This window comes from Lathyrus oleraceus, chromosome 5 (assembly GCF_024323335.1).
Source record: "Lathyrus oleraceus cultivar Zhongwan6 chromosome 5, CAAS_Psat_ZW6_1.0, whole genome shotgun sequence".
Classification (NCBI taxonomy): domain Eukaryota; kingdom Viridiplantae; phylum Streptophyta; class Magnoliopsida; order Fabales; family Fabaceae; genus Lathyrus; species Lathyrus oleraceus.
In genome coordinates, this window is record NC_066583.1 from 194723042 (window position 1) to 194736737 (window position 13696).

General features: G+C 37.6%; 1 protein-coding gene across 1 annotated transcript; it reads right to left on the reverse strand.

Moving 5' to 3' along the window:
• Nucleotides 1-3306: 3306 nt before the first annotated feature.
• LOC127082733 (wall-associated receptor kinase 3) lies at nt 3307-11593 on the reverse strand. The gene is made up of 3 exons (XM_051022966.1): nt 10669-11593; nt 10214-10381; nt 3307-5050 (listed from the first exon to the last, which is right to left on the reverse strand). The coding sequence occupies exons 1-3, from the start codon at nt 11564-11566 to the stop codon at nt 3843-3845; spliced, it is 2274 nt and encodes a 757-aa protein (XP_050878923.1). The 5' UTR covers nt 11567-11593; the 3' UTR covers nt 3307-3842.
• Nucleotides 11594-13696: the final 2103 nt, after the last annotated feature.

The window sequence follows — 13696 nt, forward strand, 5'->3', positions numbered from 1 at the left end:
ATCTTTACATCAAATGTCTTAGGACAGATAGATGAGGAAAGTTTACATAAAATGCTTTTTTGTGACTTCTACAATCTTCATGGCATCAAGAGGAAATTGACAATTGCCTATACTCCACATAAAATGGAGTGTCAAAGAGAGAGAACAAGACTCTAATGAATGTGATCAGAAGCATGATGACAAGTATAAATGTTCCTAAGAGCTTTTATCCCGAAGCAGCTAAACGGGAAACATATGTAATCAATAGAACTCCAACATTATCTATGAAGAACATGACTCTAGAAGAGGAATGAAGTGGTGTAAAGCCCTCAGTGCATCATTTCAAGGTGTTTAGGTGCATAGCTTTTGTACACATTCCTGATGTGCATAGAAAAAAGTTAGATGTCAAAAGTACAAAGTGCATTCTCCTAGGAGTTAATTAAGAATAAAAGGCTTACAAGCTCTATGATCCTGTGAATAAAAAGATCCCGATCAACAAGGATGTGGTTTTTGAAGAATAAAAAACCTGAGAATGGAACAAGCATGACAAAGAAGACAATACTCGATCAACTAGCAATGTTGATAGAGAAGAAGTAGACATGGAGAGTGATGAAGTTGAAGTGATTAATGTTGGAGTGCATGTTGAAAATGATAGCTCTCAGCATGAGGTAAGCAATGTAGAAAGTGTTAGTGAGGATAGTGCTACTGAAGAATAAAATAATTCTCAAAGGCAAGAGCATGCAAAGCCAACAGTGAGGAAAAAAAGAAGGCCATAATACATGAATTACTATGTTACAAACTCATAAGGGGTGGGGGGATAAGAACATCTACACAACTTATCAATGTTTTATAGCAACAATTATCCTCTCAATTATTATGAATCAGTGAAGTATGGGAAATGGAGGAAAGCTATATACTTGCAAATTGAAAGTATTGAGAAAAATGATATTTGGAGCCTTGTCAATCTACCACTAAGAGCCAAGAAAGTTGGTGTCAAATGGATATACAAAACAAAATGCAATGAAAAAGGGGAAATAGAGAAATACAAAGCAAGGCTTGTGGCTAAAGGGTACTAACAAGAACACGACATAGATTACAATGAATTTTTTACTCCTGTGGCAAAATGGGATACTATCAGGATTGTCTTAACAATTGCAACATGCAAGAAATGGCAGGTATATCGACTTGTTGTCAAGAGTGCATTCCTGCATGGTGAGTTGATAGAAGATATCTCTGTAGATCAACCACTTGGCTATGAGAAAGGAGGAAGAGACAAGGTATACAAGTTGAGAAATACACTTTATGGCCTTAGGAAGGCTACAAGGGTCTGGTATAGCAATATTGAGCATATTTCAATCAAGAGAGTTTTGAAAAGTGCCCTCATGAACATACACTATTTGTGAAGCATAGTGAGGACAAGATATTGATTGTCAGCTTATATGTAGATGATCTAATCTACACAGACAATAATAAACAAATGTTTGAAGGATTCAAGAAATTAATTAGGAAGATGTTTGCCATGATAAATATGGGGAGGATGAGATATTTTCTTGGGGTGGAAGTAAAGCAAGAATATGCACAAATCTTTATCTGCCAACATAAATATGTCAATGAAATACTCATAAGATTTGACATGAATCAATGCAATAAGGTTTGTAATCCTATTGTCCCAGGTTGTAGGTTGAACAAGGATGAAAATAGCAAACCAGATGATGCTACAAGCTACAAGGAGATGGTGGGAAGCTCGATGTATTTGCTTGCTACCAGGCCTGACCTTGCATAATTAGTATGCGTGGTAGCTAGATACATGGAGAGACCAACTGAAATTCACATGGCAGCTACAAAAAAGAATCTTAAGGTGTCTAAAGGCAACTATGGACCCGAGAGTTTTGTACAAGATGAATGATGAGATGGTCTTGCAAGGGTGATCAAACTCTAATTATGCAGGAAATGTCAATGACAGAAAAAGCACTAATGTTATGTGTTCAAGCTTGGATCAGGTCCTATATCATGGTCTTCAAAGAAGCAACCCATTGTGACTCTTTCAAGCACGAAAGCTGAGTTTGTTGCAGGAGCCTCAAGTGCTTGTCAAGCACTGTGGCTTCAAAGCATTCTTCACAAGCTTGGTCATACTCAAAGCCAATGTACAATCACCATGTGTGACAACAGTTAAATAATCAGTTTGTCAAAGAACCCCCCAATGATGCATGAAAGATGCAAATATATAGATGTCAGGTTTCACTTTCTTAGGGAATTGACCAAAGATTGTACAATTGAGATGAAACATTGCAACATAGAAGAGCAACTTGCAGATGTGCTAACTAAATCAGTGAAACTCGAGTCTTTTAACTACATCAAAACAAGAATTAAAGTTTGTGTCATTTGAGTCTTGTTCAACAATGTGCATGAATCTAATGTCTATATCATGTTGTAATATGTCTCTTTTGCTAGTTTCATATTAGGAAAGTATATGTTGGAATATCAAACAAAATGTTGCAGCATTGTGTTCAACATGTAATTATTAGAATATAGTTGGCTAATAGAATAATTAACTAAGATTTAGTTATAAAATAATTAAGTATGAATGTGATTCTTGATATATAAACAATTGATCACATTCTAACAAGTCAGATACTCTAACTCTTATAAGCAACATTCTAACTACTTTTAATTACCTCAACTAACTTCTTAAATGATATCTATAATGTGTAAATGTATCCTCTAACATAAACTAGTCACATTCTCTAAGATATTATAAACAAATTTTATAGTCTTTTAAATTTATTAAATAATTATGTAAAGTTGAAATTTTCCTATAATATAGAACCAATGGAGTATAAAAGAAGAATGGACCCTCACTGCAGTCATGTTCTCAGCCCCTTTCTCCCTTTCTTCTTCCGCCGTTGTCCATTACCACAGCACCATAATTGCAGGTTTCTTTTTTACGTTCATGAGTTTATAAGATTTTTAATCTTATTTGTTGCTTTATTTAAATTTGCTTTTGATCTTGTTGTTTTGTTGTAGTTCTGTAAAATATATTCTAAGTGCAATGATACAAAACATTAGGCTTTATTCTGAACGTATAAATCCTCATCTCTCTTAAAATGTTCCTACTTTCTTGCTGCTTTGCTTTGTTTTGTTACAACATGAAACTAGTTGAAATGCAAGATATAAATATAAATTAATTTTGATATCAACACTAATATAAATGATTTTTTTTTGTCAAATAGTTTAGTGTCTGAAATTCACCTTTTAAAGATGAATAAGTAGGAAGTAGTCGGTTCAAACTCACACCCCTACATCTAATATCTCTGCACAACTACCAAATAAACTGACTTAACAAGACTACTGTAAATGAATTTTATGTTGTACACAACACAATCACTATTACATTGTAGCTTCAAGAAATAACAAAATCAGACTCATCAACGATTTCCATAAAAAAAGGAAAATTTTGATTAGGAAAATCTCAAAATTCCATCACTTGATATTGTAACATTATCCCAATTCCTAATCTAACTTAAAAGATAATACACCCTATTGCCACTCCATTAGAAATGAAAGCCATTTAGATTAACACTAGAATAACGCTTAGGACCTGGTTTGACTTATTTGAGCTCATGTAGCGAGTGAAACATAATGAAAACAGCCTATGACATGTCTATGAGTTGTTTTCAATTTATTTTCATAAACTCTTCAAGATAGCTTATGAAAATAAATTGACTTTATTTTATCTTATACATAACTAACTCATCAGAGTTTATGCTATATAAGTCCAAATTCAGTTTAGAAGATGATATCCTTCATGACAGTCCCTTAAAAAGGATAGCCTATCGTCTATTCAATATCAACTGATGAACCAGCTATCTTCCACCAATCCCCGACATCGAAATCTGGTTTATGCTATATGAGTCCGAAGAGTTAATGCCACTTCCGCCAACACCGTGTTCAACATTGATAACAGACGGTGCTGCGTTGAGCTTGTTTTCAGTCACTTCTGAAGGCAATTTGTCACTTCCCCAATTCTGCTGCTCTTCAATAACTAATATTCCTTCAAGTCCCATTGCCACTTCTTTCATGGTCGGTCTTTCCTCACTCTTCACCCTTAAACACCTTTCTGTAATTAGAGCAACTTCCTTAAGATGCTCCACATTTGGCTCATCAATATTTTTGTCCAGAATATGAAATAACTGACCTTCTTTCATTGAAGAAACAAAGTACAATGCAAGGTTTCTACCTACCTCTGGCCTGCCAAAACACAGTGCTTTCTTTCCTGTCAGTAGCTCTGCTAACACAACCCCGAAGCTATATACATCACTCTTCTCTGTTAACTGGCTTGTTTGGAAGTATTCTGGGTCAAGATACCCCATTGTCCCCTGCACTAGAGTGGTTATCTGAGTTTTATCAAGAGGAACCATCCTCGAAGCTCCAAAATCAGAAACCTTTGCAGTGAGATTGTCATCTAGAAGTATATTTGTAGATTTCACATCTCGATGTATGATTGGTGTAGAAGCAGCAGAATGCAAATATGCCAGGACTCCAGCAGTTTCTTTTGCTATTCGCAGTCTTGTTTTCCAGCTAAGCTTTATCGATTGGTTTAGATCATGAAGATGCTCGTATAATGTACCATTGGGAATGAATTCATAAACAAGCAAGGGGACTTCTGTCTCTAAGCAACAACCCAAGAGTTTTACCACATTTCTATGGTTGATTTGAGAAAGCAGGATCACTTCATTGATGAACGGCTCAACCTGACTTGAGTCATTGATTTTGGACTTCTTTATTGCTAGCGTTCTGTTATCTTGTAAAACTCCTTTGTAAACTGTTCCCTGACCACCTTGGCCTACGATATTTTCTTCATCGAAGTTGTTGGTTGCTTTATTTAGCTCCTCAGCAGTGAAGATTTTAGTTGTTTCTGTTGACCCTCCATACTTCACTAGCTGTTGTTGTAAGAGTAAGCCGCCGTTTTGTTGAAAAAACTGCTCTTTAAGTTTAATGAGCTTTATTTTCTTCAATGCCCAATATGCGTAAATGCTTCCCATCAGTAGTCCTACCACGCTTACACTAACACCTAACAAACAAATGAAAAAAATAATAATGCAGTTATACTCATTGATTTGGAAGTGATGCGGTTCTCTTTCTGCTTTGCCTAGCTTGTTGATGTTTCAAATCAAGTTCATTTTGTCAACAACATTAGTCAAAATCTCATAAAATGCCACTGTTATGGTCTTGAAGGACTCAATTTCTTGGCAACGAGTTTGAGTTCAGAACAACTATTTATAACATGGATTGTGATAGAACAGAGGAAAGGTAGAATAGAATGGAGGAAATTATTTTATTAATGAATATGAAAATAACAAAGAAGTTCCAGAGCTACTGCTCCTCAGTTAGAGAAAACAATTCTCTCACTGCCCAAACCCTAATATGAAAAACAGAAAATAATTGCATGCTTAGCTACTGCCCCATACACTCCTATTTATATGGGGAATAATAACTAACTCCTATTTATTTGGAAATACTAACAAACTAACTAAGACTCCTATTTATTTGGAGAATACTAATTAACTGGGCCTTTCTTATTCTTTCTCACATATACCCTCCACTGTTTAGGCCCAAAATTATCTTTGTTAACTAACACATCCCCATCATCACTTGTGGGGTCCGATTCATTCCTATCATCACCCCCACCTACAACATTAGCCTTGTCCTCAAGGCGCAGATCAGGGAATTGACTCTTCAATAACAGTTCCTCTTCCCAGGTAGCATCTCCAACATCCATCCCTTCCCATTGAATCAACCATTCTCTCTTGTGCTGTCCACCATCGAACTTATCCCTCCATGACAAAACCTTGGCCGGAGTAATGTCTCCTTTTTCTGACTCTAAACTGATAGGTAGCTGAGTAGTAGTCGTAGTAGTATAGTTTCCCTCCGCTTTCTTCAATTGCGACACGTGAAAGGTAGGATGTATTTTAGATGTTGGTGGTAACTTTAACTTATAAGCTACTTGTCCTATCTTCTTCATGATTTGATAAGGTCCGAAAAATCTAGGGGCCAGTTTTTGATGGATTCTTTGCACAACCGAGTTTTGTCGATGAGGACGTAATTTGAGGAAAACCCAATCACCAACCTCAAATTGCACATCCTTGCGTCTCTTGTCAGCTTGGTATTTCATGTGCTCCTGGGCTTTGAGTAAATTAGTTTTCAATTGACGCAACGCCTAATCTCTGTCCCTTAACTCCTGCGCTACAGCTTCTACTCTGGTTTCGCCCTCTAAAAAATGCACCAACACTGGAGGCTTTCTGCCATACACCACCTCAAAAGGAGAGAACCCTGTAGACACATGAAATGTGGTATTGTACCACAGTTCTGCCCACGGAATCCAGTGAGCCCATGTCTTAGGTTGATCTGCAATAAAACAACGTAGATAGGCCTCTAAGCAACGATTAATCACTTCTGTTTGGCCATCCGTTTGTGGGTGGTATGCCGAGGACATTTTAAGCACCGTGCCAACTAACTTGAACAACTCTTTCCAAAAGATACTCACAAACAAGGGGTCACGATCACTAAGAATAGACTCCGGAATTCCATGTAATCTAACCACTTCCTTCACAAAAATAGCAGCTATTGAGCGAGCAGTAAATGGATGTTTAAGAGGAATGAAATGGCTGTATTTGGAGAGACGGTCCACAACAACCAATATCGCTTCAAATCCATTACTTTTTGGCAAACAAGTAATGAAATCCATAGATATCTCACTCCATACCAAAACCGGAATAGGAAGAGGTTGTAGTAATCCATTAGGAGTAGTTGCCGCATATTTTTGTCGTTGACAAGTATCACAAGCTTTCACAAAATCTTGCACCCTCCGCATCATCCCTTGCCAATATAAAGTTCCTGCCATTCTCCTATAAGTGCGTAGGTAGCCGGAGTGACCCACACTCGGAGACGAATGAAAATCTTTGAGTAACTCCTCAATAAGTGGTGAGCTAGCAGGTATTACTAACCTATTTTTATAGAATAATATGCCGCCTTTTAAAGCAAAACCAGGTTTAGCATTAGGATCCTTTTGAATAGCCTCCACAATATTTTTAAGCAAAGGATCATTTGATACTTCTTGTTGCAGTTGGCTGCTCTGCTGCCAAATAGGGTAGGATTTAATAGTTTGCAACTCTGCGTCCTCGTGTTGTCTAGATAAAGCATCAGCCACCTTATTTTCCACTCCCACCTTATACACCACCTCGAAGTCAAAACCCAATAACTTAGCCATCCATTCTTGCTGATTTGTCGTAGTAATCCGTTGTTGCAACAAGTGTTTTAGGTTCTTTTGATCAGAATAAACCACAAACCTCCTTCCTAACAAATAATGTCTCCAGTGCTGAATAGCTAACACTAAAGCCATTAACTCCTTATCATAGGCAGATTTGGATAACCTCGATGATGCAAAAGCCTTGCTAAAATATGCAATGGGATGTTTTGATTGCAACAGCGCTGCACCAACTCCTTCTAATCCCTTGGGTGTTAAGTTAGGAGATGGTCACCGTGTCCTAACTAAGGGTAGATGCAATGGAATTCAGCTGAACGTGGGAGCGGTGCAGATTTGTTTTGATGCTTATGTACTGGAGTTAGGAGGTGTGGATTTGATTTTGGGAGTTGTGTGGCTGGAAACTTTGGGGAAGGTGACCATGGATTGGAAAGAAATGTCTATGGTGTTCAACCATAAGGGCAGTAAGGTGAAATTACTTGGTCAAGCTGTAGATGATACGATGGCTACATTCCAAAGCATCATCACTCCTTCTCGAATGATAGCAGGCTGTGAATGGCCTACCTTGATGGAGGTGTTAGGATCACCGCTGTCACGTGTCTCTGATCATCAGACTAAGGAGTTGGGAGGACTGTTGGATCGTTTTGTTATTGTGTTTAAAGAAATTCAGGGTCTTCCTCCGGCAAGAAACACTAGCCATTCAATTGAACTTTTACATGGTGCTGGTCCGGTAAGTGTGCGGCCTTATAGATATCCTCATTTACACAAGGATGAAATTGAAAAACAAATTCAGAGCCTAATGCAACAAGGGGTGGTGAGAAACAGCACCAGCGCTTTCTCTAGTCCCGTCATTTTGGTCAAGAAGAAGGATCAATCTTGGCGGATGTGTGTAGATTATCGGGCACTCAACAAGGTAACAATTCAAGACAAGTACCCTATTCCTGTTGTAGATGAATTGTTAGATGAGTTACATGGTTGTAGTTATTTCTCTAAGCTCGATCTTAAATCTGGTTATCATCAAATCCGTATGAAGGAAGAGGATATTCATAAAACGGCTTTTCGGACTCATGAGGGTCACTATGAGTTTTTGGTAATGCCGTTTGGCCTCACCAATGCTCCCGCAACCTTTCAATCGGTGATGAATGCAATTTTCAAGCCCTTTCTAAGGAAGTTTCCACCACTTTAGGGGATATGAAATTATGTGTGGCTCCACTGTCAATAAGAACCAGAATAGATGCACCTTGTAAACATCCCTCCAATTTCATCGTCCGGACCTGGTTTAGATTAGTGGATACACCAAACAGTCTCATAGTTTTACATTCTACTTCCTCTTGTGTGAGCTCTTCTTCCGACTCAGCCTCTAACACGACAATCTCTCCTTCATCGTTGACAATTTCACCATCCCCCAAGATAATCAATCGTAACTGTTTTGTTGCACATTGATGGAGAGGATCCCATCGTTCGTTGCAACGAAAACGAAGTCCTTTCGCACGACGCTCATTAACCTCTGCACTTGGTAGATGGCGGACACCACGAGAATGACGGCGCAAATTGTCACCTAAATTTGGGCGAGAAGATGTTGTAGAATTAGTAGGGCGCGTTGACCCGGTTTGAGATCCTGAACCCGAACCAGTCCGCGTTTTGCCCAAATAGTTATTTGTCTGGGTCTGAATTGCAGATCCCTTTCCTTCCCCTTCGCGAAAAGCCCAATTAGATTTTTGAGATTTTGTCCAAGAGCCATGACCCGGTTTGTAACGTGAACCAGATCCATGACCTGAATTTTCAGCAAATTCACGTTCCACATCACGTGCCAATTGCATCGCCACATACCGGTTGTGCGGCTTGAATGTTCTTACCCGAGAACGGATGTCGTGACGTAAACCACCAATAAAATAGCCCAGAAATTGTTGTTCTGGTAACCTTCCACACTGAGATGAACACAATTCAAATTCGGCGATGTAATCCTCCACCGTCTCCGATTGCTTCAAATCCTTGAGTTCTTCGAAGGGGTTCTCCAAACGCTCTCCTCCAAATCTTGCCATCATTGCTTCACAGAGGTTCTCCCATGACAATTCCTCTGTTGAATCACGCCATAGGTTAAACCAATGGATAGTAGGGCCTTCCATACTTAACTTTGTCAACTGAATACGAACATCCTGAGAGATTCTTTGGACTTCAAAGTATGTCTCAGCACGAGTGATCCACGCCACCGGATCGTCGCCGATAAATGCTGGCAACTCCACCTTCTTTGCGGACAAACGAAACTCATCCAACGGTGAGGTAACCGTTGTACCGCTTGACTGAGGTGATTCACGGTTCACCATCGCCCGTTGAATCTCCGCCGCAATGAAAGTACGCAAATCCTCAATACTAGTTTCGACACGTCCCAAACGTTCCTCAACTGCAGTAATTCTCTCTGCCATTCTGGTTTGCATGAACACAGCAGGTCGGACCAATTGATAGAACAGAGGAAAGGTAGAATAGAATGGAGGAAATTATTTTATTAATGAATATGAAAATAACAAAGAAGTTCCAGAGCTACTGCTCCTCAGTTAGAGAAAACAATTCTCTCACTGCCCAAACCCTAATATGAAAAACAGAAAATAATTGCATGCTTAGCTACTGCCCCATACACTCCCATTTATATGGGGAATAATAACTAACTCCTATTTATTTGGAAATACTAACAAACTAACTAAGACTCCTATTTATTTGGAGAATACTAATTAACTGGGTCTTTCTTATTCTTTCTCACATATACCCTCCACTGTTTAGGCCCAAAATTATCTTTGTTAACTAACACATCCCCATCATCACTTGTGGGGTCCGATTCATTCCTATCAGATTAACATTGCTGATTGCAAATGAAATACGTTTCAAGTTTCAAACTTTCAATCATTTTCTTTGTGATTGTAAAGTTGGCTGACATTATCTTGTTATGAATGATTCAAGGATAGGATGTGTTGTACTCACTCAATGCAATGATCAACATGTGCTCTTTTCTTGATTTGAGACTGCATCTCGTTCCATTACGTTTTCCGTCTCCCTCATATCCTGTCGGGCATTTACAATAGTAGCTTCCAGGACGATTGACACATGTTCTGTTAACGCAGTCATTGGATTCCTCGCATTCATCGATATCTAAAGAATAATTTGTTAGTTTAGAATTTCAGTTTTCATAAAGCAGTGAAGTTTACAAAGAACAATAGTTATGTTATTATGTAAAATTATAAATAAAATCCCATTTAGCCAAAAATAATTGAAGTTTATACCAAACAATAGAAAGACCAAATTTAACTGTAAGTAATTTGAATCGGAGGATAGCAACCAGATGGTAAGTAAGGATATCATGTCACTTGAGAATAGTCATACAAATGTCTCAAAAATTCAATGCAATCAAGAGATAAGAAGTGTTCTATATGTAATACCTTGGCAACCATGATTGAGGTAAGGATTTCCCCGATATCCATCAAGGCATTTGCAAAGGTAACCCAATTTTTTGGTTGCTGCCTGGTGACATGTACTTTTGTCAGCCTTACATGCATAACTTGAAATATCCTTCTTTGCTTGCTCGCACGTTTTGTTCCCTATTGCCCAATCCAACAACACTGGGAACTCCATCTCCAACTCGACGAGGTCTTTGTATGCCAACCTGTAGTTTCCATCTTCAACCAAAAACGCATAACCACATGGATTGAAGTTATGTACTACCAAGTGGTTCTTGAATATGCTACGAGATGCATAGACTACTTCCGTTAACACATGACCGTGGGGTATTGAAACTTCGCAACAGCCAGTGCCAGAACAAGATTCATTGACCACAATATCATCACGCCTGTTACACAAAGCCACACATCCACTGGTGTATGTTTCTCCATCAGAACCCGTTGCGAAGAATACTCCAACTGTGTCACAGCCAACTGCTATCAACTTATTTCGAGTTGGCGAGAGAGGAAAATAAGTCATGTTGATGTCCTGAAGTTTTTGGTTCATGAGTGTACCCTTTTCAGTGTAGCAATCGCTGGCTACTGGCCATGCAACACGCAGTGTACCGTTTTCGAGTGAAATATTTAAGACACTTTGATTAGTGTTTGGCAAAAAAGGTATCAGTGTTGTTGAGTTTGATGTAGTTGAAGATGTTTCGTTACAGTTGATGAGAAAAGTGTTGTCTAGGGAACAATCCTTGGTGGTTCCAAATGGAAAAGGAATGGTGACCGAGCCACACTTTGTTGGACAATTTGGTGGTTGAGTTGCCGCTTTTGCTTTTGTATGAAAGACAGCAACAACCACCATCAGCAGCAGCTGTTTTGAGTACTGCAAAGCCATGGCTTCACTTGCTATTTTTTTTTCTGGTTCATCGTTTTATATATATATATATATATATATATATATATATATATATATATATATATATAAATTTTTGGATTTTGTTTATTTAGTACTCCCTTTTTCTAGTTTTTTTAGTTAGATTTTTTTTAATAGATTTTTTTTATGTTTTCAATGTAACATTAGTTAATTCTTACCAATTTTATTTCTAATAAATATTATCTACGGTATTTTTAAATTATTACATAATACTATATTTTTATGATAACTCGGAATTAAATAATTTTGCAAAATTGTTATATTTAATTATTCCATCATTATTTTTTTTAATTTATATACAATAATTTAAAAGATTTTTATTTTGAGATGGAGAATTTATTTATTCTCATTGATTTCAGTTTTTTTTATGTACAGAATGGAATGATCAAATTCAACATGATTTTGTCTAATGAAAAATCTATTTATATATTCAAAAGTGGTCCATGCTATTAGATGTACGATTATTGTGCTTAACTGCATATATGCAAAGTGGTCCATATTTTTCCATAATTGGAAGTATATATATAACTCTGAATCTTCTTATATATCATCTCTATATGATCTCTATCTAATGGAGTGATACTTCCTTAATAAAATAAAATTGTTCCAAAATAAATGAATTTTGAATTAAACTCTAGAATTATGATGCTGGTAAGATTACAATACAAACGATTCAAGAGTACATTGAAATTTTTCAGTACTTAAGTTTAAAATGCACTTTTCATTCGGTGTGAGCAGATAAACGCTTTTACAAAGCTGCAATTTCTGCTTAAAAATAAACTTTAAAAACTTGAATATCAAAAACTGAATTTTAAAGACCTATTTATAAAGGTAAAATTCGTGTACAAGACCTATTTATAAAGGTAACTTGAAAGAAGAAAAGAAGAGGAAGGAAGGAAGAAGAAGAGGAAAAGCTCAGGGATGTTCACCATCTTCATCATCACATCATCTTCTTGAATCAAGTGAGTTCTAGTTAGAAACTTATGATTATTAGAAGTTAGGGTTTGATAGATCCATAGACTGGTTAGGAAGAATCATGATAGTATGAGTTGCGTTCCTCATAGCCATGAGGTTACCATGAACAACACTTTGATTATATTCTCCATGATTATTGTGTCCCATATATGTGAATATTGTTATTGTTGTGGTTATGACTATGTACATCATAAACTTGAGAAGTCATGGAAACATATAGATGTTATGTGTTGTTATCCATGGTATGTATGGCTTAGCTTGTGAGTGATTATGTCTGTTAAAAGTGAACTCAAAATTATGCAGGTGAAAAATGGAAGTGTCGTAAAACATGAAAAAAGTAGTGGAAAGATGGGTGAAACATTAAGGCCAGGTCACAAAACGTGGCTGATTTTTTTGAACTAAAGAGTCATGATGGGTGTCATGGCCCTGACGCCCTTCTCGTCGTGGGTCGTGGGTAGATGACAGGTATCACCTGTGTGACAGGTAACCATTCATCTAGCTGGCGCTCTGATTCTTCATGTTTTGTCTTGTAGTGCTAACACATTTGACTTGCCATGTCATGATGGGCGTTACTCCTTAAGGGAGGGCGTCATGTTAGTGCATAAACGCCTTTTTGTCCTGGTTTTTACCGTTTTGCATCATTTCTTCGCCTGGTCGCTCTAGCAACCTAAAAACCTAGAGACAATATACAAGCATAATACTATAAAAAGGAAAGGAAAATGACTCAAATTTGCATGTGAATTAAGTCAAAAATATGACACTTTTATGAGTTATCATTCCATCAAATGAAATCGAATTGTACAACGATTGGATAAAAATTTAATGACCCACTCGATCGTAACACCCACCAATTCCACACCCCGTCACATTCGCTTGTCTTCGAGGTCTCCCACGATTTCCCCGAGGTGTTTGAGGTCTCCTACTATTCGCCTGAGCCAGAGGTGGTTGGTACAAGGTTCATGGGATATTAGTGTTATCTAAAAAATCTTCGATCATATCTCTCAGTAGTCGGTGCTGCTGTAATTGAGTTTTGCGTCCATGTTCTCGTAGTTGAATCGTGTTGGTTGGATTATGTGTGTGTGGGCTGGTTGGTTAAAATTAGACATTGAATCGTTT